This window comes from Kogia breviceps, chromosome 16, assembly GCF_026419965.1.
Source record: "Kogia breviceps isolate mKogBre1 chromosome 16, mKogBre1 haplotype 1, whole genome shotgun sequence".
NCBI lineage: Eukaryota > Metazoa > Chordata > Mammalia > Artiodactyla > Physeteridae > Kogia > Kogia breviceps.
Window position 1 is genome coordinate 17345964 of NC_081325.1, and position 23650 is coordinate 17369613.

Sequence of the window (23650 nt, forward strand, 5' to 3'; positions counted from 1 at the left end):
ACCAAGGAATGTTTATTGAGCACCTACTATCTGCCAGGCACTGTAGGATAATACAGTGGTGACTAAAAGAGTCTCTGCCTTCACACAACTTAGAATCTAGTGGTGGGAGATAGACAGTAAAACAAATATATAGGATGAAGTCAGGTACCTAAATGCAATAGACACTTCACGGAACAAACCCACGTTCAATGTGGGTACAACAAGGGGTTTCCAAGGCAGTAACCTTACAATCACCTGAACAAAGTGCCCTGGACCGTTCCAGCGCCATAACCACCACAGGGCCCCAGACACACCCAGGAGGCCCAAAGAGTCTGAACGAGGGCACCTCGAGCTGCTGCAGGCTGTATGGTTTAGGGAATCTGGCCCTGGAGCTTAGCTTGAGTCCCTCTAACCTCAAATGCAGGAGGCCGAATAAACTCCTGATTTGCATTTCTAAAGCCCCCCTCTGCGGCACCCAACAGCTCAGAGGCTTGGACGTGTGGTCTGTCAACCAGACACACGTGGCAGAAAACCCACAGGAGACAGCGGACCAGGTGTGTAAGAAAGACATGCCCAGGGCATAGGCTGATGCTGTGAAGAAAGATCAGGTCAGGAAGCAGGAGGGAAAGAAGCTCCAGAATGACAAGGAATACAAAACCTGCGACGTTCAAGTGGCTCAGGGGGCCAACCTCCCCACATCCAGCTGCTTGGTCTTCCCAGAACGCCTGAAAGAAAAGCTCCCAGAAAGGGGTTTCCAAATTCCTTCCTGGGAGAGTCTATTCATCCGGAATATAATGAATAACCCTCCTTCGGTTTGGGGTTTTTTTTTTTTTTTTCACAGTTTTTTTTTTTTTTACAGCCAGTTCTTGGAACCTCTGAACTAATTAAAAAATTGAATCAATCCCCTTTGTCCCTGACAACACTTAAAGTCTAAGACATTCTCAATTCTTAGTAATTTTATGATTTCGACAAGGCCTTTGGTTGGCCTGTAACTTTGAGCTATGAAAGGGACAAGGCTGGTCCCAGTACCAGCCCCAGCCTGCAGTCAAAATGAGATACAGGGTTGGGAAGCGTGGCAATCTGGTGGCAATGAGGTGACATGCAGAGTATTTAATATAGGGGATCCAAAATGTGTCCATAATATAGATAAAATGCATCTCCTCCTTCAGCCTGATTTCACAGAACTTTCCTGTAATTGAAGAATGGAATATAGGCTGAAGAGACTAAGCCAAAAACTCTATTTTCCTTTGACAGAGGAGAACATTATGGTATCTTTCTGATCCTTAGGCCCTCTCAAGATTTTGTAAGAACTACAGCTTTGCTAGCCCTGTAGTTATTTGACTGCTTTCTCAATTTTCATCACCGATTACAGAAACAATGTCAGGAATCTAGATGTGAGAGGCTTATTCTTGAACTCACTCTAAAAGTATTAAGAAAGAAATGATAAAGAAAGTAAGGCAGATGCTTCAGACACCCTGCATGTTTTTCCACTTGGAAATGTGACATCAACTTGACTGTACATGTATTTCTAAGCTTCGTGGTGGAACAAACCTGCAGATGGCAAGAGGAGGGGGAAGGAAAGGCCAGACACCAACCAGAGAGGAATAACAAAGTCGCTTTAAATTCTGACACTGCTTGACATTGATTCTGGAAGAGGACCGGGAAGTTGATACGTAATTGGTCTGAGAGGGTTTAATTCAGCTAGAAACACTTAAATATATCTGGCATAGTTATCTAAGTCCTGAGGACTATAATGGTTTTGCAATTTTATGAGAAGGTAAGACAGGTCTGACGCACACCAGGCCCCAATGCTTAACAATGTACTAGACCCCTTGTGTATCAAAAGTTATATGGTTCAGATGACTGAACAGACTCTATTTGTGCGAATCTCTGCTGTATGGCAAAGTAACTCAGTTATACACATGTAGACATTTTAAAAAATATTCTTTTCCATTACGGTTTATCCCAGGATACTGAATATAGTTCCCTGTGCTATACAGTAGGACCTTGTTGTTTATCCATCCTATATATAATAGTTTACCTCTGCTAATCCCAAACTCCCCGCCCGCCCCGGGCAAACACAAGTCTGATTTCTATGTCTGTGAGTCTGTTTCTGTTTTGTAGATAGGGTCATTTGTGTCTTATTTTAGATTCCACATCTAAGTGCTATCATATGGTATTTGTTTTTCTCGGTCTAACTGACTTCACTTAGTATGATCATCTCTAGGTCCATCCATGTTGCTGCAAATGGCATGATTTCTTTCTTTTTTACAGCTGAGTAATATTCCACTGTATATATAGGCACCACACCTTCTTTGTCCATTCCTCTGTCGATGGACATTTAGGACGTTTCCATGTTTTCGCTATTGTGAATAGTGCTGCTATGAACATAGGGGTGCATGTATCTTTTTGAATTATAGTTTTGTCTGGGCAAATGCCCAGGAGTGGGATTGCTGGATCATATGGTGATTCTGTTTTGAATTAGTAATTAGTTTTCTGAGGAACCTCCACAGTTTTCCATAGTGGCTGCACCAATTTACATTCCCACCAGCAGTGCAAGAGGGTTCCCTTTTCTCCACACCCCCTCCAGCACCGTTTGTAGACTTTTTAATGACGGCCATTCTGACCGGTGTAAGTTGATACCTCACATAGTTTTTCATTTGCATTTCTCTAATGATTAGTGATGTTGAGCATCTTTCCATGGGGCTACTGGCCACTGTAAATCAACTATATTTCAATAAAAAATAAATTTTAAAAAAAGAGACTAGTATTGTACACAGAATCTGTTCTTCTACTCAGTAACTGCCATTCTTTCTAAATCACAGTGTATCTTGCCATTTCCATCGGTGCCACAGTCACCCTGAGAGCGCCGGGACCTCAATGAAATTCAGTAGATTTGGAGATGAGGCAGCAGGGCTTGCAAACAGCAGGATGAGAATATTCATCTTGTTTTACAAAGTAAGGTACATCTATCAAAGCCAAGCAGACAAAAGAGGAGGATGCTAACCAAACCTATCCCAAGGATTTGTTCATCAAGACTGCTCAGCCTTACACTAGAGCTAGCAGGATGAATCCTCACAATTACAGTAACTACGATTTATTTTAAAAAGGGATTTTGTCTGGCAGGATGTTGAGAAATGAGATGAACCATGATTAGCTTTACAAGTGTTCCAGGAAAAAAACACTATGGACATGCTTATAAAATATATCATGGGGCTTCCCTGGTGGCGCAGTGGTTGAGAGTCCGCCTGCCGACGCAGGGGACGCGGGTTCGTGCCCCGGTCCGGGAGGATCCCACGTGCCGCGGAGCGGCTGGGCCCGTGAGCCGTGGCCGCTGAGCCTGCGCGTGCGGAGCCTGCGCTCCGCAACGGGAGAGGCCACGACAGCGAGAGGCCCGCGTACCGCAAAAAGAAAAAAAAGAAAAAAAAAAAAGTCATGGATGGGCATTGAAAAATCAGTGATAAAATGTGGTGTTGCTTTTGCTCATGATCAAACTAGCAATGTGGGAAACTGAGGCTGTGGACTCTTTTTTTTTTTTTTGGCCTAAAATTCAGTGAAATATTCAAATGCTTTGCTAACTTGAATAGGATACTGATGTATCCCTGGTCCTTGTTTGCAAGTTTCCTCAGAAAAATATGTACCTTACATCCCATTTGAAGAACAAGCTTCCTGCGCCAAGACTAGAAAATTAAAGATGGGGGAGGCATTTAGTCCAGCCCCTCGTGTTACAGATGAGGTCAGACGACTTGACCAAGTCGACCCGTTAGTCAACGGCAGGTCTAGAAGAGAACAAACATCTCCCAACTCCCAATTTGGGGCTCCCCCTAGCTCTGAAGTGCTCACTCCTGCTGCCCCAAGGACTACAAAACAGGAGGCAACAGGGTCCCTTCCAGAGATCACAGCCTAACTGAGAAAGCAAGATGCTCACACGTGAGAAATATAAGGAAAACACAACACGGGAGACGGTAGGTTCTGAATGATGTAGGGGATGAATTTCAGAGATAATAACCGAAGTTTCCCTCTCCCACAATTTTCTTATTGCCTGCGGCCTTCCACCTGCAGAGTCTGGGCTGTTCATTGCTTCAGGGCAGGTGGGGGCAGATGGACCCACCATTCATCAAGTTTCTGAATTTAGTCTGTTTTCAGATCACAGCAGAGGAAACAGTCTGGAAGGGCAAGGCTCTTCTCTATTGCAAGGACTGAGGTTTCGGAGACAGAAGAGGCTTTCTGAGCTGAGAAAGGCTAAAAACCTAGGGCAGGGCATTTACCCCGTGAATTGGACTGCAGAAGAACGTGTGATGCTGCAGGGGCAGCTTTTCCACCCCAGCAGATGTCCGGTTTGGGTTTCTGGTGGGAGGAAGAAGACTGGAAGAGATCTGACCAAAGCCTGGATGCCAGAAGGTTTCTGAGGGTCATGTACTGAACTCCTGGGCTGAGCCCTGCAGGGGTGGGTGCTCTGGAGCAGAGCAGACCTGTGCCTTCACTTGCCAGGGGGTGAGGGTGGTGGCTCAAGAGCTAAGTTCAGCTCGATTATAGAGAAATACAACAGTTCCACTTTTATACCTGAGCAGGTGACTGTGAAAATTCATACTCACTGAAACAGGAGGTTCTTATAGAGTTCTCAAGAGACAGCAGAAAGTGTTATAATCCAACTGATGGTGAGCCTCTAAACATGCCAGCTCATTGAAAGACCTCCAACTTCTGAGTCTAGATGGTCTGTGACCCACACATTTTAGTCTATGCTCAAGCCTGAGGCAATGAAATATTAAAGGTGGACTCACAGAGGAAGTCCAGTTCTCCCCGCAATAGACAAAGGAAAGACTTCTCACCACTATTCTTGTTACAAAGAAAAATAAGTCTTCCAGGCACCAGTTGCACAGCTCTGCATCAGTACCTTTTGGTACCAGTAATAATGTCAGAAGATGTCAGGGTGAGATAAAAATAAAAGGGGGAGTGAGGGCACATGGAATGTTCCTTCCGTTCCATAGCCAGTGTGTCGTACAAAATTCAAAACTTTAACAAATGAGGATGAAGGAGAGAAGGTTTACAAAGAAGAAAGGAGGGAGGGTTGATGGGGATCCTCTTTGCTTTCCTAGTCAATTCTGAATATTGTTCACGTTTAGTGGATATGACCTGGCTTTTTGCACAACCTTCCCTGAATACTTCCAACCTGTCTCCCCCTCGAAGGTTAATGGCAACAATACTGATGTTGAATAAAGATAGAAACTGTCTACTGGAAGCGAAATACTTTCCATGAAGCCTGTGCAGTGCACGGATGGTTTGGAGGCACTGTTATTGCTGCCTGAGGTTGGAGCGGGCAGGTAATCAATACTATACTTTTAATGAGAGCCACAGAACAGACTTCAGCTTGTGGGTTTCCAAAAGCTGAGAGCCTCCCTGTTTACAATCTGGTCTTCAGAGCACTTTTGCCCATTGCTACTGTGTGTGTATCCATCCATACAGTTTTTGTTTACAAAAATCCCAATTTTTATAAGACGCTGGCATTCTCATTCATGCCAATGGGAGAGTGAAATGGTACCTTTGGAGAATGACCTGGCAATAGGGATCATAAGCTTTAAAAAGTAAGCATGCTTTTTACCTTGGCAATTCCACTCGTAGGAATTTATACTAAGGAAATAATGAAGGATATGCACAAAGATACAGTATAAAATGCTTATTATAATAGTGAAAAAGTGAATAGAACCTATAGGACCAACGACAGGCCACCGGTGAATAAAGTATGGTGCAGAAAGAAATACAGTGGAATCCTGTATAGACAGTCAAACTATTACAGAAGTAAGTTTACTGGTAATATAAAGAACTTCACAATATGCTTAGTGAGAAAATTAGACTATAAAACTATCCAATATAGGGCTTCCCTGGTGGCGCAGTGGTTGAGAATCCGCCTGCCGATGCAGGGGACACGGGTTCGTGCCCCGGTCCGGGAAGATCCCACGTGCCGCGGAGCGGCTGGGCCCGTGAGCCATGGCCGCTGAGCCTGTGCGTCCGGAACCTGTGCTCCGCAATGGGAGAGGCCACAGCAGTGAGAGGTCCGTGTACCACAAAAACCAAAAAAAAAAAAAACAAAACAAAAAAAACTATCCAATATAATTTCTGATAATAATACACATATATATAGGAATATAGATGCTCAGAAAAAAATCTATAAAGGCAGACACCAAATTACAACTTGTTTCTGGATGGCTGCATTGAGTTTTCTTTCTTTTTTTTTTTTTTTTGTTGTGGTACGCGGGCCTCACTGTTGTGGCCTCTCCCGTTGTGGAGCACAGGCTCCGGACGCACAGGCTCAGCGGCCATGGCTCACGGGCCCAGCGGCTCCGCGGCATGTGGGATCTTCCCGGACCAGGGCACGAACCCGTGTCCCCTGCATCGGCAGGCGGATTCTCAACCACTGCGCCACCAGGGAAGCCCGAGTTTTCTTTTTTTTGCTAATCTGTACTTTCTGATTTTCCTACAATGACTATGTATTATTTGGATATAATTATTTTAAAACTGGGAAAAGCACCTGGCATGTCAGGAGAATGTGTAGTAGCAGCTACTCACTTTTGTTCCCTCTCGTGGGATAGGGGTCCTGACAAGCCTGGAGGGACAGATGTCCCTGAACTGTCACTTCAGCCTCTCAGGGAAAATGTGATCATGAGAAGCCTGCCTCCATTTTTCTTTCATATCCTGGCTAGAAATTGACACCCTATATGTAATTGAAATCACAGAATTAAAACTCCTCTTTGAAGCCAGAAGGACTACACGATCATTTTTTCAGAAATGGATGTTTGTGTAACAGAGCATCAGAGGAGTTGTCCGTGTGGGATATTGTCCTCAGCCTTTGATTTCCTGATGAGTATCTTTGGTTATTGCTTTTTTCTTATCAACTGTCAAATAGTAATACCGTCTAGTTTTCCAGGTTCCCACTCAGAGGACTCTGAATATATAGACCCCACACCATCAAATAACATTCTAAGTGCACCCACTCTTTTCACCTCCAGTAGTTTCATTCATCTCGGGTATCGTTTGCCAATTTCATGATCCTGTAGATAAGGCTGCCACCTGCTTCTCAAAAAAAACCCCAAACGAATACCTCTAGCTTGCCTTATAAAGAACGAGTCCCATGTTTTAAAATAACCTACTCTTAGAGGAGGAACGCAATTTTCTTTTAAATTATCAATAAAATAACTTAAATATTAAGTGAATAATTTTATCTAGACGTTATACAAATCCCAGAACCTACAGAGTATACCATTAAAAATTAGCCTCTGAAAGTAAGAAACTTGGATAAATCACATCAATCATGGATGATTTAAGAGCAATCTTATTTACTGGGGAGATGGGCTAGATCAGTGCTCTGTAAAATTTCCGTACAAACAACTCACGTGACTCAGGAAGTCAGGGGTGGGGCCTGGGACTCTGCCTTTCTAACAAGTTTCAGGGTGACGCTGTGGTCTGTGGACCACACTCCAAGTAGCAAGTTTTCCAGTTTGGTGATTGTATGTGCTCTGCCAGGCCAAGAATACCCTGTCTGGGCAGCTGACAAAATGTAGAAGGAGCAAATACCCCAACCTGCACCAGCCGGCGTTCTGTGGCTCTCAGCTTCTGCTAAGCCTCCACCTAAGTGGCTGCAAGACCCATACCTGCCACAAACGACGCTTCCAGGACTGTGGCCTTTTTATTAGTGTTACCTACAAGCTACATGGTAAATGGCTCCAGCCTTAAGAGAAAGGTCCAGGAACATAAGAAGTGTCTCAAACATGAAGCCACAGTTGTCCCAGAAAGCCCCAATGCCTGGGGGCATGGAAGGGCCACAAGCACCAGGCCCTTCTCCATAGGCAGGAGAGCCGGTTCCTAACTGGAGTGAGGCCAGTGCATTCCCAGGAGGACAGAGGAAGCCTTAAGGGCTCTTTCCCACATAGCTACAGGAGCTGGAGCTGTCAGCGGCCCAGATGCCCCACGCTAGGGAATGCAATAGGTACTTCTGAGTAAAAGCTTTAATCTCACGGTCACTTTGGAAGGCAGAGCCACAAAGCAGGACAGACGAGACAAGAAAATCAGATTGATCTGTCCCACATGCACATCTTAGTGGTTTCCGACTGGTCTCTGCAGTCATCGCCACACATCAGGAAGGACTGTGTCATCAGTGATACAATCGTCCAGCACAAGGCCGCTCAGGGAGAGCCCGTCTAGGGCTCTGGAGTCATTCCAGCTGTGCAGCAGCTCACTCTGAACCTCCACGAGAACAGTTCTGCACGTGAACGTGACTGTTGGGACAGAATAGGGTCTCAACCAGAATAAAAACGAGAGTAGTTCTTGTTTGAGGTTCATTTGCTAGAAGTTGCACGCTCAAGACCTCCTGGCACACAAAACCCTGACTGTCCTCCATTGAAAATATGTACACATGTTCCCGATGCATTGATTTGTTTTATGTCAGCTGTTGGGTTTACAACAGTTTTTTTTTTGTTGTTGTTTTTTTGCGGTACGCGGGCCTCTCACTGTTGTGGCCTCTCCGGTTGCGGAGCACAGGCTCCGGACGCGCAGGCTCAGTAGTTGTGGCTCACGGGCTTGGTTGCTCCGCGGCATGTGGGATCCTCCCGGACCGGGGCACGAACCCGTGTCCGCTGCATCGGCAGGCGGACTCTCAACCACTGAGCCACCAGGGAAGCCCTACAACAGTTATTAATACTAGTGACACTGTATATCAAACAGTGTCACTAATATTAATAAGCGCTTTGGAATCAGAGGAAGTAGAAAATCAAGGAAAGTAGTGATGGACGTGAACTGAGATACTTAAAATACCTGGCAGGTTGGTCTCTGATGACTGTATTGCCATCTATAACTAACTTTGTCTGAAAGGCAATATTCTAAGTTAGAGAAAACCGGTGACCTTTTTTTTGGTGCTTTTACTGCAATAGGAGTGTGAAGCTGGGGGTGGAATAGGTGGATTTTTTAGTCTTTCGGCAAAACCTGTGAGGTTGCCTGCTCCATACTGATCACAGAATTAAGCTACTTCATTGGCTGAAACTGTTCTTCATAAGGATTGATGAATAGATTTGAGTTCTGCCTAGATCTTGTGGAATAAGATTCTGAAAATCATAATGGAGAAAAGTATTGTACACAGAAGAAAAAAATGAAAACCATGGCATTTACAAATGGATGATAGTGAAATTGGCTCGCACCACCTCTTCCAAGATACTGATCTTCCCTTTTTGGATGTATGTGATAAAAACTGGCTCTCAAATGAGCAAATTCTGTCCATAAGTTATCATCTCCTCTAACAAAAACAGAAAGAAAATAACGAATACTTCATATCCCAAGTCTGAACTGAGCTCTTGGATACGGAGACACAGATCGTATATGTTCAAATGTCCCCCGTCACTGATGAGTTCGACAGCGCACAATCGTCTCTTTTCAAGGTGTTGCTGCTTTGAAAGCTCCTTACATTGTTTATTAATTAAATCACAATGGTCTTATCTTTCCCTGCACGCTGATGGGACCCACAGATGCGGCCAGAGACAAAATCAAAACGTATGATGCTTCGGTATCCTGAAACAGCAAGGAAATGATGACACCACTGAGAAACGAAAGGGAAAAGACAGCATTTAGAAAGGTGCGCGTGTGAGAAAAGGCAACCTCAGTAAGGGATGCTATGTCATACCGTCAGAGCAGCAAGCCAGACTTGACAAGCCCCATGGTGGCTCTAGACCAGCTACGGTGCCTTGCAATTAACCGAAACACCTCAATTTTCCTATTTAAAAAACACCTGCAATCCACCTGGCCCTTTTTCCTGGACACCCGTGTGTGTCCAGAGGCCCCCGGCACCAGCTGGACCTCTGTAAGGCTGCCCTCAAGGGCAGGTCATAGACATGGCAGCCCCAGGAAAGCTGAGGGGACAGAAGTCCATGGGACCAATAGCCTGTAGAAGCTCGGGGCCAGCAGGGAGAGTGCAGGCAGGAAACAGGGAAGCTACCTGAGTCACTGGAAGGACAGAGCAGGAAGTCAGGGAAAGAAAGTTAGGGGAGAAATAGTAGGGCAGGAATCTGAGGCCTGGAGGAGGGAGGTGAAGACAGATTTCAGTGACTCCCGCCCACCCATGACATGTGCCTTTTTTCTACAGCGTGCTACATGCTGCTGGGCTCAAATGAGGAGAACGCACTGCTCATGGCCATTTCTCCATAATTTCAGACACAGAGAATTCCTCAGGGCATTGCCAAGAGCCCTCTCTATCCTTTCAACTGACCTTTTGTCACGTGTGCTCTGAAAAGCCTGAAGGCGCACAAAACTGCAAGGCTGTCCTGCCTTCACTGGCAGTTTATAAGGGCCAGGTGAAGAGTTAACGACTCTACTTGAGGTTCAAGAAGGAACAGTCTTAGGGCACAATTAGTAGGGCAACTAGAGAAGAGGCTCTTGGAGAAGAGTCTCAAACAGAGAGAACTAGTTAATTCTTTGACTGCCTCCTACTGGCATTATCCTGGGGCTAGAGACCTGCAAGAAATGGTATACTGTCCTGAAAATATCATTTTTTCAGCTCCCAGCATCTTCTAGGAGGAATTCTCCAAGTATCATTACGATTTTTATTTGAAAGGAAATAGTCAATCACACATGAGAATTTCATTAGCATTACGTAGCACAGTTGATGTTTTTCCCCCAGCATAATTATTGTTTTTCTTTTATTCTGTCTATAAAATTCCCCCTTTCTATTTAAATTGCTTAAGAATGCAAATTGTAGGGCTTCCCTGGTGGCGCAGCGGTTGAGAATCTGCCTGCTAATGCAGGGGACACGGGTTCGAGCCCTGGTCTGGGAGGATCCCACCTGCCGCGGAGCAACTAGCCCCGTGAGCCACAACTACTGAGCCTGCGCGTCTGGAGCCTGCGCTCCGCAACAAGAGAGGCCGCGATAGTGAGAGGCCCGCGCGCCGCGAATGAAGAGTGGCCCCTGCTCGCCGCAACTAGAGAAAGCCCTCGCACAGAAACGAAGACCCAACACAGCAAAAAATAAAATAAAATAAATTAATTAATAAAACTCCTACCACCAAATTCTAAAAAAAAAAAAAAGAATGCAAATTGTACACAGTGGCTTGATGATCTTCTAACCAGGTTGCTGGAAAAAAAACCCTAAAATTCTGAGAGTATAAATTAAATTCAGCTTCCTAAGGAAGTATTAGGCTTTACTGAGATCTCCTGAGTGCCAAGAGTGGGTTTCGTTTTGCAGAAAACACAAAGAAAAAGCCTTTCTGCCCCTCAATCTAAAAAATACAAACGACAAGTCGCAATTTGAAAAAAGTTCATCCACGTAAAACCAAAACATCCATTAAAGAAGCCCCCCCTCAGCCACTCCCCCGAATTGAAAGCGACACTGGACACAGTCAACAGAAATGCGCTTCTTTAACCCAAGAGGTCGAGGAGAAGCAGGAAGCCCAATGATCTCGTGGCGCCCCCCCACTTCCACTTATTTGAGGGGAGGGGGGGATAAAAAGCAGCAGCTGCCGCTCACCACAAGGTCTCTACTGCCACCGACGTACGGGTAGCTCACAATACAGAAGCTCAAATTGATTCTGAACAGCCCTCACTTCAGGGTTAATGCTACGGGCCACCAGAGAGGATGCCCATCCTCTGTACTCTTATTCTGGGACCAAGGAAAAAGATACGGTGTCCTTGATTCTTCTCTACTTTCCTCCCTCCCTTCTCCTCTCTTTTGAGAGGAGTTTCTAAGACAATCACATCTGAGCATGCCAGAGCTCCTGGAGAGGTCCTTAGGGGTCATTATGCCCAACTTCCTCATTCCAAAGAGGGGGAAACTGAGGCTCACAGAGGGTAAATGACTTGCCCGAGAGCATACACCTAATGTATGGTGGAACCAGGACTGGGGCCTAGGACACCTGAACCCCACACCACTGCTCTGGCACTTTGTCTTAGGGATGACCTTTCTTCTTTTGCCATCGGGGGCAGGCAGCGCAAAGCAGCAGCCCCTGCATTCCAAGAAGAAAACCGGCGACTGAATAGAGTGGTGTTCGCGCAGGAAGCTCTGCCGACAATCCCGGTAACGACAGAAACCAACTGGGGACAGACAGAGTGTAACCCCAGCTCCTCCCAAGGAAGCACTCAGGCCTCTGGGAACTCAGGAACAGACAGGAAAAGGGGCATCAGGTGAATGTGTGGGAAGAACCACTTGCACACACAGAAAAGTCCATTGCCTAAAAGTAATTGGTAACCAGTGCTCAAGTCCCAGTCAGGAGTCAGGAATCATTCAGAAACAAGCCATTCAGTGGCGAGAGGCTGACAGATCACAGGACAAGGACAATGAGGCGCCGGAGCCGCTTCCAGGACCCAAACGTGGGAACTGGGGCCGACTGGTCAGCCCTCTGGGCCCGTGGTCACACAGAAGGTGCTGGCACCAAGTTGGCTGTGGCAGGGAGAGTGACCCTGGAACTGCACCATTCAGGAGAAACAGGAAACTTCTTTCTACTCAGTCCTCTGAGTGATTATCTAGCTTGTGGGGAAATGCTATTTTTAACATCTACTTGGAAAATACTTTTTATTATTGCAGCCCTGTTGAACCTATGTGTTAAAGGACAGATTTAAGACTCTAGATTTAATATTCTTTTTTTTCTTTTCAGAAAGGGTCCACTCTGTTACCTTTAACTGAATGCATAAGGGGTCTTCTCCTGTGTATGGGTGTGGCCAGGATTGATGCTTCTGGCTGGGAGGAAAGGCAATTCAGGCAACGTAGAGAGCAAAGACAGTCAGAGGCCCACCAGTATCCTCCCCTCCCCTCTTCTTCCTGCCCAGAACAAGGATGTGATGGCTGTGGCAGAGGCAGCCATTCTGTAACTTTGAGGCAACCCTGAGGATGGAAGCCAAAATCTGAGGACTGTGTAGCACACCCACACTGCCTCCTCTGGACTTTTTTTTTTTTTTTTTCTTCAATTAGAGGAAAACAAACTCTTACTTAAGTCATTTTTTTCTCTATTATTGGTAGTCATATACATTTCCTAACTGAAATATGAAACGCATATACACCCTCACTCACCAAAAGGCCCCAACACTAAAGAATGAGGCAGGACTCGCCAAAATTTAAAGAGAAAAGGAACAGCAATAAAAGGCTATTGATCCCAGTTGCACTAAGAGAAATTCCAACTCAGAGATCGCAATTAAAATAATGGAGAGGAAAACATCCCAAACCAAATTAAATTACCCATTTCTCTGACAAGAGAGGCGCTTTGTTGTGAGCCAGAGGACTGCTTTGGGAGCTACAAATTGAGCAAAGGCTTCGGGCAAGTATTTTATAAAAATCATTCCTAAAGAAATGTAGCCTCTGGGCAAAACTGAAAATGGCAGCAGAGAGAGAGAGAGTTCAAGAGAGCATTCTCTGATTTTAGGAACGCAGAAGCTTCAGGGAGGAAATGCAAATCACTGGAGCATTATTCTCATTATTACTAATGGTTCTTAATAACTAAGGGGCGATGCTGGGTCTCCAGTTGGCTGAAATGATCAGAAATTGCTCGCTGCAGTTATACTAACTAAATATAATTTGACACTAAATAACCATCCCAGATATACAGCTTTCTGCACAGTCTCTTATTGCAAAGGAAAAACTAAGCCATAACATCAATAAATAGAATAATCCAATTAAGTGTCTTTCCATTGGGGAACTATTTAGAATTGAGAGCTTATCAGAATAGTGAGATAGGCCAAAACAATTCAGTGTTTACCGACTCAAAACATCAGGGCTTTTATTGTAAGAAAATTTTTTTGTTATTTTAAAATAAGTGTTTAATCAGTCTGAATGGTTCTGTAGTGATCTTCATCATTGTAAACTGTTCCTAGATATAGCGCCTAATTTCCCATAAATAGATTTACTTGTAATTTAATACTCAATACAAGCACCTTTTTCTATGCACAAAGAATGTTTATAAACATACTTTTTTTTTTTTTTTTTAACCATATATAATCATCATCTGTGGTATCTGCCTGCAGGTACAGAAACACACAGGATACACAGGAGGAAATCTGCCCAACAGAGGAACTTGGGCCACCTCATGATCCAATGAATGCACTCTGAGCTGTGAGCCCACGGACAGCAGGTATTTGATACATGTTTGTTGAATGAATGAGTTACCTCAGCTTCATCAGAGAAGGTATTTTCCAGGCATGCGGGGTAATAAAGCCTGGGCTAGTTCCTCCAGGCTGAATTTCCACAGGGAAAGTAGTGGCACGTCTAGCCCTCAAATCAAGGTACAATCACAATCTCCAGGAAAAGCCTCCACTTTTCTCCACTCCCCAGAGAATCCTGTATTACATCCTTTGGGCAGGATACCTTCGGAGATTCTTTCTATTAAAGCAAGGGTTATATGGACGGCCTTCTCTACATACAGAGATGGGACTGACCCCCAGGGGGACTCTGAAGACAAAGCTGAAGGACATTTAAGCCATACTTACTGCTGGTGGAGGACATGTGGCTGTAGTCAGACCTGAAACACAAAACCTTAGTGTTAGTAGGATTAGACATTATTTTTCTCTGTCCAAGTGATCTCGTCAAAGTAGAATTTTAAACAGTCAGTGGCAAGTAGCATTTAATTGGTAAAGAAATGCCACAAAATAAAAACTCTCATGCTGCGGACTGTTTTGTGCAGAATCAAGTTATGTCTGGATTTGAAAGCACAACTTTAAAGGCATTCTAGAAATCCGGGGTCCTTCATATGGGCTCTGTGAGTGTCCCAGATGGGAGACCAGATGGGTCCCGAACCATCTAAATTTACTGGCAAATTTTTGAATGGAGGCTGATTTTCCCGGAGAGAACGCTCAACATTTTCAGTAGACTCTCAAAGGGGTTCATGACTCCCACAAAAGGTGAAACCACTGCAAAAGGTTAAACCCTTGAAACGTCAGCACCACTCCTCAGGGAAATGTTTCTTTGCTGATGTAAGCAGAGGGGAGGTGGACCCTGGTGAGAGGGAACCCTGGCTGGGAGGGCTTCCACATTCAAGGCCTGGCTGACCATCAGGTAACACACAAGCACAACGATGGCTGATTTCAGTTCCATCTAGGAAGAAATCCTGCTAGATCTGGAAAGGGAAAAGGCAGGGTTAGGGCCAGAGTGAAATAACCCATCAGTTTGTATGCTGCTGAAAAATCAGCCGCTGGCATTCGGCCTCTGTGAGAATGGGAATGTGGCCAAGAACTTGTCTGCTTAATCTCTGCTAAGCTTCCGCTCTACTTGTGTGGCTCTTAAACCGTCCCTCTCTGGCAACATACATGGTATAGAAGCTATTGGTTTTCTCCCCACAGTGTCCCCAAGTCATTCTTGGTAGGAAATTAAGCTCTCAGGCATGGAGGAGTTTCTTCTACCAAGGTGGTAGTTAGGGGACATAGTTATGCAAATAAAGTGGTTAGTTATGTTTAACTTTATAGATATACACACTCCTTTTATTTACTTAGTCTCATGTTGCCTTTCTTGAATCATCCAATTTTTACTCCATTGAGTTTCTTACCACATTAAAACGATATATACAAAACTTTTTTAAAAAAGTCATAAAAAGCATGCCTCTCACTAATTCAAACAACCTACATCTCCCACACAAAATGATGCACTGACTTATTGGTAGAGGAACAAAATGGAAGGAAAACAGCATGTGATTTTCTCTTTTCAAGTGAAATACTTTAGTTGTCACAGAGTCAATGAATTTCAAAACTGGAAAGAATAACAACTACTAACATTTGCATATCCCTTTATATACTACAAACTGCATCCACTGAGATCTCATCCAATCTTTTATATCATTGATTAGGAAACTAAAGTGATAGTATCTGTAAGGAGACCAGGAGGTGAGGCTTGAACTAGGCAGGTAGAGCGGTGGTAAGGAAGGAGTTAGAAGGGAGAATGGATTGGATAGAGCCTGGAGACATGCTGGCTAAGGGAAAAGGGAGAGGAGAGGGAGGGAGAGAAAATGAGAAGAGTCAGGGATCAGGAACATTCTGAAATGCAGGATTTGTAACCCCAGTGTTGGTGCATTAAATTCTTTCTGGAGCCAGGCGGGACATAAATAAACTTTCGGACAATACTTAGAAATGTAACTGTACATATATGCAATGAATACTCAACCAGCATCCACTGTGGTAGATGCAACAGCAAAACAATTCCATTATAATATGATCATCTTAAGATGGCCAGGCTTCAAAGAAATTGCATGACAATTCCAATAAAACATTCAGTAAGGATGTGCAATCGTATTTATTTTATTTTTAAAATTCTGTCAGTATTTTCAGCTAGGATCTTCCAAATACTCTTGAAGCATATGGGTTTCGCATATGCATACGTTTTATAAAGATCCGCATACAGATGGATACCTAGGTAGAATGAAATTTACATTGGAAACATATTCCAAGAATCTTAAAGTGCAACGGGGGTATTTTAGGGCAGGTGCTAGCATAATGGATGCCCCTGCCATGAATCTCTCCATATTTCTCATGATGAAAGGCACCGCCCAGGTCAGGCCTGCCAAATGGTCGGTCTTCTGTCACTCTCGCCCTGCTCCAATTCCTTCCTCACACAGCAGCCAATCTTTGCAAGCCACAAATCTGATCATGTCCCTCTCTGGATGAAGTTCAAGCTCGACAGTGCACGACAGTGCACCCTTCTTTCTATGACTGATGGCCTACACCCAGCTCTGCAGTCTCATCCATCACCCCAGCTTCCACCCCTGTCCACCATCAAAACAGAAATCAAACAGAAAGAAAAGTCACCTAAAACTTAACATCACTCTCCAGCCTCTGGTCCTGGTGACGTAATTTGTACCCAGTTGCCTTAACGATGGAGATCCCATTTTTAAACTGCTCTTTTGGGCTTCCCTGGTGGCGCAGTGGTTGAGAGTCCGCCTGCTGATGCAGGGGACATGTGTTTGTGCCCCGGTCCGGGAAGATCCCACATGCCGCGAAGCGGTTGGGCCCGTGAGCCACGGCCACTGAGCCTGCGCGTCCGGAGCTTGTGCTCCACAACAGTGAGAGGCCTGCGTACCACACACAAAAAAAATAAAAAATAAAAAAAATAAACTGCTCTTTTCACTAAACTCCATTATAAAATGCTGCTACATGGTTTCTGTAACTATAATTGTAGATAAGGTGATGGACTATAATTTAGTCAACCATTTCCCTTTTGTTGGCTATATGATTGTTCCCGATTGTTCACTTTTGCAAAGCACATGGTGATGAGAAATTTATAAATACCGCTTGATATTTAATTTCCTTGGAAAAATTATCATGATGGGGAATGGGGGCTGAGTCAAGGTATGAAGACTTTTCTAGTTCTTAAAATACATTCCAAGTAACCCCAAAAGGTTATTTACTAGAAATACGGCCGGTGAAAGACAAGCTGTAAAGCTTGAAAAAACTGTATGCATAAATAGGTTCAAACAATTTCAGATACTGACTACGGTTCTCTGGAGGGATGTGTACTCCCAGCTTTTTTAGGTAGGAGGAAGCAAGCTGTAGGGTACCTGTCTTGGGAATTTTGTTTATTTGTCTCATATCCGAAGAATTTATCCAGCTGGCTCTGAATAAGACATTCAGCTTTGCCAGAATGAAGCATGCAAGGTGAATCCACAGAGTTTAGGGTGAAAAATTTGTGGACACATGATACAGATGAGCAGAATACTACAAGGATTATATATATTCACACGCCTGACACATACAGTAAACACATTTTCAAACTTTACATTCATTTAGTATCTGTGCCAATAATGAACAGAAAGTAAGATGTGGTCCCTTGACTGTACTTTAATTATAATTATACGTGTAGGGGTTAAATATAAAGGGGTCTGCACTCAAGATAGTTTACCACCGTCAGCAGCCTATTTGCCAATTTTTATATTTATATAAAATGGATACCTTCCTAAATTCTCTTTTCCAGGGAAATCTGGGGATAAGAATTGACCTTGGCATTTCTGAAAAACATCAGCTCATTGCACCGTGGACCTCATCTGTTAACTCCCAGTCCACTGAATTAGATGCCATGGTAATTTAGAGCTATCTAGCTCCACCTTGAATGCAAAGATAATAGAGTACCTAATAGATCATGTTGTCTTCTATGCAAGATTTCCCCATCTAAAATTTTTAAGCCTGTCCCCTTTAAAATGGATTCTACCTCTTCCTTTCTATCCACCTGTTTATAAACTCTAGACCTGTGAATTGTTTGTTATCACTGAAATCACAGTGACGCATCACTTGGAGTTCACCCGAAGATAAAGAGCATGGTATGACCCTATGTTTTCAGAAGCTCAGTGACAGCTGCCACAGACGTGGAGATCCATTAATGCCAGGTCAAACTTCTGAATGAAAATAATCCATCAGCTATGGTTATATCTGAAAGACTTAGAGGCTTAGAGGCCAAATCTGGAAGACAGCACTAATGCAACACCCATTGGAAAACATTCATTTTAGACTTTTGTTTGGATTACAAAACACTGCCTGTCCCTCTGTTAAGAGACTCTGTTTCTTAAGACAGTTGACCATGGTCAATAGCCAACTTGCCAGTTTTTTCTAACAGAAAGTACACAGAAGCACAAGGCTTGTTTTCAAGTGGATCTGGAAAGTGGGAGTTTCAAAATGACATCAATCGCCACAGAAGAATGCTAGTTTGCTTTTAGTCTTAGCCTGTATTGCTGGGGGTGTCAGACAGCAAAGGTAGCATTTCGAGCAAAAGAAAATGTCTGAGCAGAAAACAAGAATTAATTACAGACCAAATAGCTCTTTGAAAGGCAACTTCACTAGGCAGGAGGTGTGCTGGAGATCCAAGCTGCAATCTAGGCAACTAGTCATGCACCCCCTGAACCTCCATTTCCTCATCTTCAAAATAATTATCAGATTGAGGCATGTGCTGTACTCTTTCCAATGTTCTGAACAGTAATCAAGTTGGTTAAGGCATTTAAAAGCATCAGAGCCTCTACTCTGATGAGTACAAAGAAAATATGGTCTTGAGTGCACCTGGAGATGTACGTTTTTATTATATAAAACTCTAAGTTTACCATTTGGAGTGTGTTTCATAAGAATAATGACGTACTGGGCTTCCCTGGTGGCGCAGTGGTTGACAGTCCGCCTGCCAATGCAGGGGACGCGGGTTCGTGCCCGGGTCCGGGAAGATCCCACGTGCCGCGGAGCGGCTGGGCCCGTGCGCTGCGCCTCTGCGTCCGGAGCCTGTGCTCCGCAACGGGAGGGGCCACAACAGTGAGAGGCCCGCGTACGGGGTGGGAGGGGGGAGAATAATAATGTACTGAGGGTTTACTTATGCCAGGCACTGTTCTATGGGCTTTAAGTGCATAGACTCATTTAATCCTCAGAACCACCCTGGGAGGTGAGTACTACTCCCGTCATCCCCATCTTACAAAGCGGAAAGCTGAGGGCAGAGAGGGGTTAAGTAACTGGCTCAAGGTTCCACAATTCCTAGGGGGAGGAGCCAGAATTTGAACCCCAGCAGGCTGGCTCTTTGGACTGTACGTTTCAAAGGGATCAGCACAGTCTGTCTACTTGCAGCGGAATCCGCGAAGGTTCTTGGAAGCACCTCTGATCTGCTGCTGAAAGGCTCAGCCATCAGCTCAAGGAACAAGCCGCAGATTTCCCTTGCTCCTAGGTTCTGTTCACCCCAGCCCAGCAACAGTCCCTCTGCCCCAAACCTTGATGATCTCAACTACCCACTGTCTCTCTCTGCCTGCCCCCAGGTGGGTGAACCCTGCTGCAGGAAAATCAATGGCAAGGCAGACTGGTACCTTCATACATAATCACTGATCTTGACTGGGTTCTCGCCCACCATCGCCCGGAACAACAGCGTCAAGTCTCCATTCTCCTGGGGGACCGGGGCTGCACCTGCACTGAATGGAAACCCATCTTCCCTTCTCTCCCACTGGCTGCAACAGGGATGTCCCTCCGCTTTCCAAAGCCAATCTGTCCACATGACCTGAAGTCCATCTACCTGCACATTTTCAGAAAGCTGACATTACAGATATCCGTTTTTCTCCTACGTAGTTAATCATTTCCCATTTACAGAATCCTTTCTATGAGCATTTATTGCCCAACTCATGCCTCCCGTTTAAGAAATCCTTCCCTCATCCCACACTCTCCCCTCCAGCTACTGTCTCTCCTCACCCCTCCCTTTCCCAGACAAAGGGCTCCAGCCACCTCCTCTTCCTCAGGCTGACCCGGTTTCTCCTCCACTACCCCTCCGCCTTCTTTCCGTCATCTCCCTTTAAAAAGAAGGCAGATGACTTCCTCATCCTGATTTGTTTCTCAGTAGCACAGCTGATATCTTTCCTTTCTTCCCTTGGCTTCTAGGACATCATCACCTTCTTCCTTTTTTCATGCCATGCCTAGTTTTTCTCAGGCTCCTTTATCAGCTCATCCTCCTTTACCTGAAATTTAAATGCTGTAGTTTTTCAAGGCCGGTCTTAAATAGTACCTGCTTCCCAGATTTGTTGAAGGATTAAATGAATTAATGAAATATGTAAGTCTTAGAATGGTACCTGGCACATAGTAAATGCCAGACTCGTGTCTGCTATGAACTTTAGTTGATGGAATCCACTCCTAGGGCTTCACCTGCCACTTGCAGGCTGACAGTTCCCAACTGCAGTCCTGCCTGACCCCCTCTCTAGGTAGATTACTTGACTGCTGACTCATCATCTTTACCTGGATGTCTCCCAATACTTCAAACGCAGCATGATGAAAATGAAACTTATACCCTGCCCAAACGTGGTTCGGTGGGGATCACAGGCTACTCTGAGAATCCGATGAAAAACAGTATCTTATAAGACTTCACAGAGCCCATCATTTTGCATGCAACTTAAAGCAATTCATGCACCCCAAATTAAGGCTCCCTGTCTGAGTGGATGTGTCACTTGAGCTGACTCTTGAAAGAAGAGTAGAGTTTCACCTGGCGGACAGGCGTGCCAGGTGGAGAAGGGCCTAGGGGCAAAGAGGGCAGCTTGACACAGGTGAGGAATTGGAAAAAACCCAGCTGATGTGCTGGGTTTTATATGCAGGGTGCAGGGGCGAGCCTGCCAAGTGACAAGGCCAGAGAGAGAAGGGTGGGGACCCCATTAACACTGGGGCTTGCAGGCCATGCTAAACTCTTTGTGCTTTATAGACGACAGAGCCACTAAAAGTGTGCAAGGCAGAGAGACACGATCCGATTTGCATTTTTAAAAATGATAACAAACATATACTGAGCAAGCTTTCTTCATGCTTTCTACACAATCTCGACAGGTAGCCATATGAAAGCTGAAGAGGGTAAGAGGCGGCAGGCTCTGGAAAAGCAGGGGAACTGTGAACAGTTTTTAAATAAGTAATCTCAACTTTAAGGGATATATGAATATGCAGCAAATACAAAACTAATAAGCATTCACTGAAACTATTTCATTTAAATGCATGCCACTTTAGCTTAAGAATGCTACTGGGGCAATAAAAATTCTTCAAACAAGTCTGTCCTGTTAACTTACACACTTATGACAGAGACGGAGAGGTGTCCACATGCTCAGCAAGCCCCTCCCAGGAGCCCTGACAGCTGTCATGCTGTTTGCTGGGATCCTGGGGTGATGACACTCCCGGGTCAGGGCTTTCTCTCCATTTCTCTGAGAGAGCCCTGGCATAAAAGATCTGCTTTAGGTGAGCTCTGCAAATTGAAAACCAATGGACCAGCCGGTGCTTTATTTAACCCAGCTGAAAATGACCTGGTTACTTTTGTTTCTTCTATTCATGTTCAGCTAACTGGGGCGGGGCGGGGGTAGGGGGGAAGCCAAGGATCTTCAGTTAAAGTTGATAAATGCCCCACATACAAACGTGGGAGAAAGCACAGGAGTTCAGTATTTGGAATCAGGTTACAACACTAGTGTGTAACAGGGTTCTGTAGTGAACCATCAATGATCACAAGGGCGGATAACAGGAAAAGCCCATTGCAGGGTAAATGTTTTGGGGCAGTAAAGTCCCGGATTTGGGCTCCAGTGGATAGAAGCTGTAAGGAAGGGTGGGGTTGGGCAGGCGGGGTGGGGGGGGCGGCTGCCTAGGGAGCCCTTCTCCGGGTCAGGTGTGACCCTAGGTCCATTCTGGGCCTGGATTCTCTTCCTCTCCTCACAGGGTTGCCAAATCCTGAGATCTATGTCTAAATCTCCCCAGCCTTCCTGGAATGGGGCTTTCTGTGTTCACCACCACCCCCCCGCCCCGTTACAGCAGAGAGGCAAAGACACCCTTTCCTCTGGGTCGGTACCCGCATCCGGGATGTAGCACTGACTCTGAACCGGGAAGTCCTCTAGAGACAGGGGCTGGGTGGAAGCCTTTACAATGACGTTCGTCTCCTAAAAGACATTCAAGCTTTTGTCCCACTCAGGAAAACAGTGTGGTTTGGAGAGGGTTAATTAGTCTCCAAAGGTTTGGACTAATTGTTTGAGTCTGCCGAAGAAAAGAGGACATTTTAAAAAAAAAGCAAGGCTAGATCATAGGACCATCTTCACCTGTGCCCAAGGCAAGCGGCTCCAGCTGAGACAGGTGTGCTCAGAAGTGAGGAAGTTCGGCGGGGCAGCGGAGGAGTTGGGGAGGGCGTCTTGGCAAGCACAATAAAGCCATAAAATGAAAAACGCCCTCCTCTCTGAAGACTTCTGAAAGACTTTTAGGTCTCACGTGTCCTACCCTCTTTACCTTTTCTCCCCATCCCCAGACCCCCATCCTGGACTCCAGGGGGTTCCGGAGCTACAATAAGAAAGTCCTCGCGGAAGGTGGAAACAAGTGCAAGCGCATCTCTTGTCTCTCTAACGGTGATACAAGGGGACACTGCATTTGCCCGGCACTCCGCATCAGCTCAGTGATGACGGAGGGCAAGAGGGGCTGGGGTGGTGTGGGCTGCGTGGGGTTACTCTGAACCTTTAGTCCTTCCACTTTTCTGCCTTCCAGGGTGGGGCCCGCCCTAACCAGGGCAGCCACGGACCCCGCCGCTCTGCCCTCAGGGCCGGCCCAGCAGAGAGCCGACTCGCCACAGCCCCTCCGGTTTCCCCAGGGGACCCGGCAGGAGAAGCAGTCCCTGCAGCCGCGTCCCGCCAAAGCGACTCCGGCGCGGGGTCCAGGAAGGTCCCGGGCCGGGAGGAGCCGCCGCGCAACTCGGAGAGTGGCCCCCGCCCACTGCCCGGCCCGGCCCGCGCCGCTCACCCTCCGGTCTCTGCGCCCGAGTCCACGCAGTCATCCTCCTCGCCGCTACCCGCCTTGGGGTCCATGGCGCGTTCTCCGCCGCGCTCCGCTCGCGGGCGCCGGCGTGACCCGGGACGCGCTCCCTCCGGGCCGCCCAGCGCAGCCCGGACCAGCCCGAGCTGGCTGGGCTCCCTCTGAGCGTCTCACGGCCCGCGCTCCGGCAAACAACTCAGGAGCCGCGCCGCGCCCTCGCCTGGCCGCGCCCAGCCAGGCCCCCGGGACTGTTCCCGCCCCGCCCCTCGCCGCGCGGCCGTGCGAGCGTGTGCGCGCGCAAGAGGGTGCGTGCACGGAACGCGTGTGCGCGCGGGGGTGTGCACGTGAGCCAGGGTATACCGTGCATACGCAAGAGGGTGTGAGCGCGCGCGCGTGGGGGGGGAAATGTGTGCAGAGTATGTGCGCGCGCAAGAAAGTGTGTGCATGTGCGCGAGGGTAGGTGCGCGCGCAAGAGGGT

General features: G+C 46.1%; 1 protein-coding gene across 6 annotated transcripts in view; it reads right to left on the minus strand.

The window, feature by feature from the left end:
* The window catches only part of FAM124A (family with sequence similarity 124 member A), a 180560-nt gene extending 157129 nt beyond the window's left edge, over positions 1-23431 (minus strand). For 2 of the 6 annotated variants that reach the window (XM_067016811.1, XM_067016810.1), the window contains exons 1-2: positions 23161-23377; positions 14425-14456 (exon numbers count right to left, since the gene is read on the minus strand). In XM_067016811.1, the coding sequence (XP_066872912.1) occupies positions 14425-14456; positions 23161-23225 (97 nt within the window). In that variant the 5' untranslated portion in view covers positions 23226-23377. Of the gene's footprint in view, positions 1-14424; positions 14457-21464; positions 21608-22228; positions 22283-23160 lie in introns of those variants that run through there. The other 4 variants (XM_067016808.1, XM_067016809.1, XR_010837273.1 and 1 more) reach the window with 4 other exon arrangements.
* Positions 23432-23650: the final 219 nt, after the last annotated feature.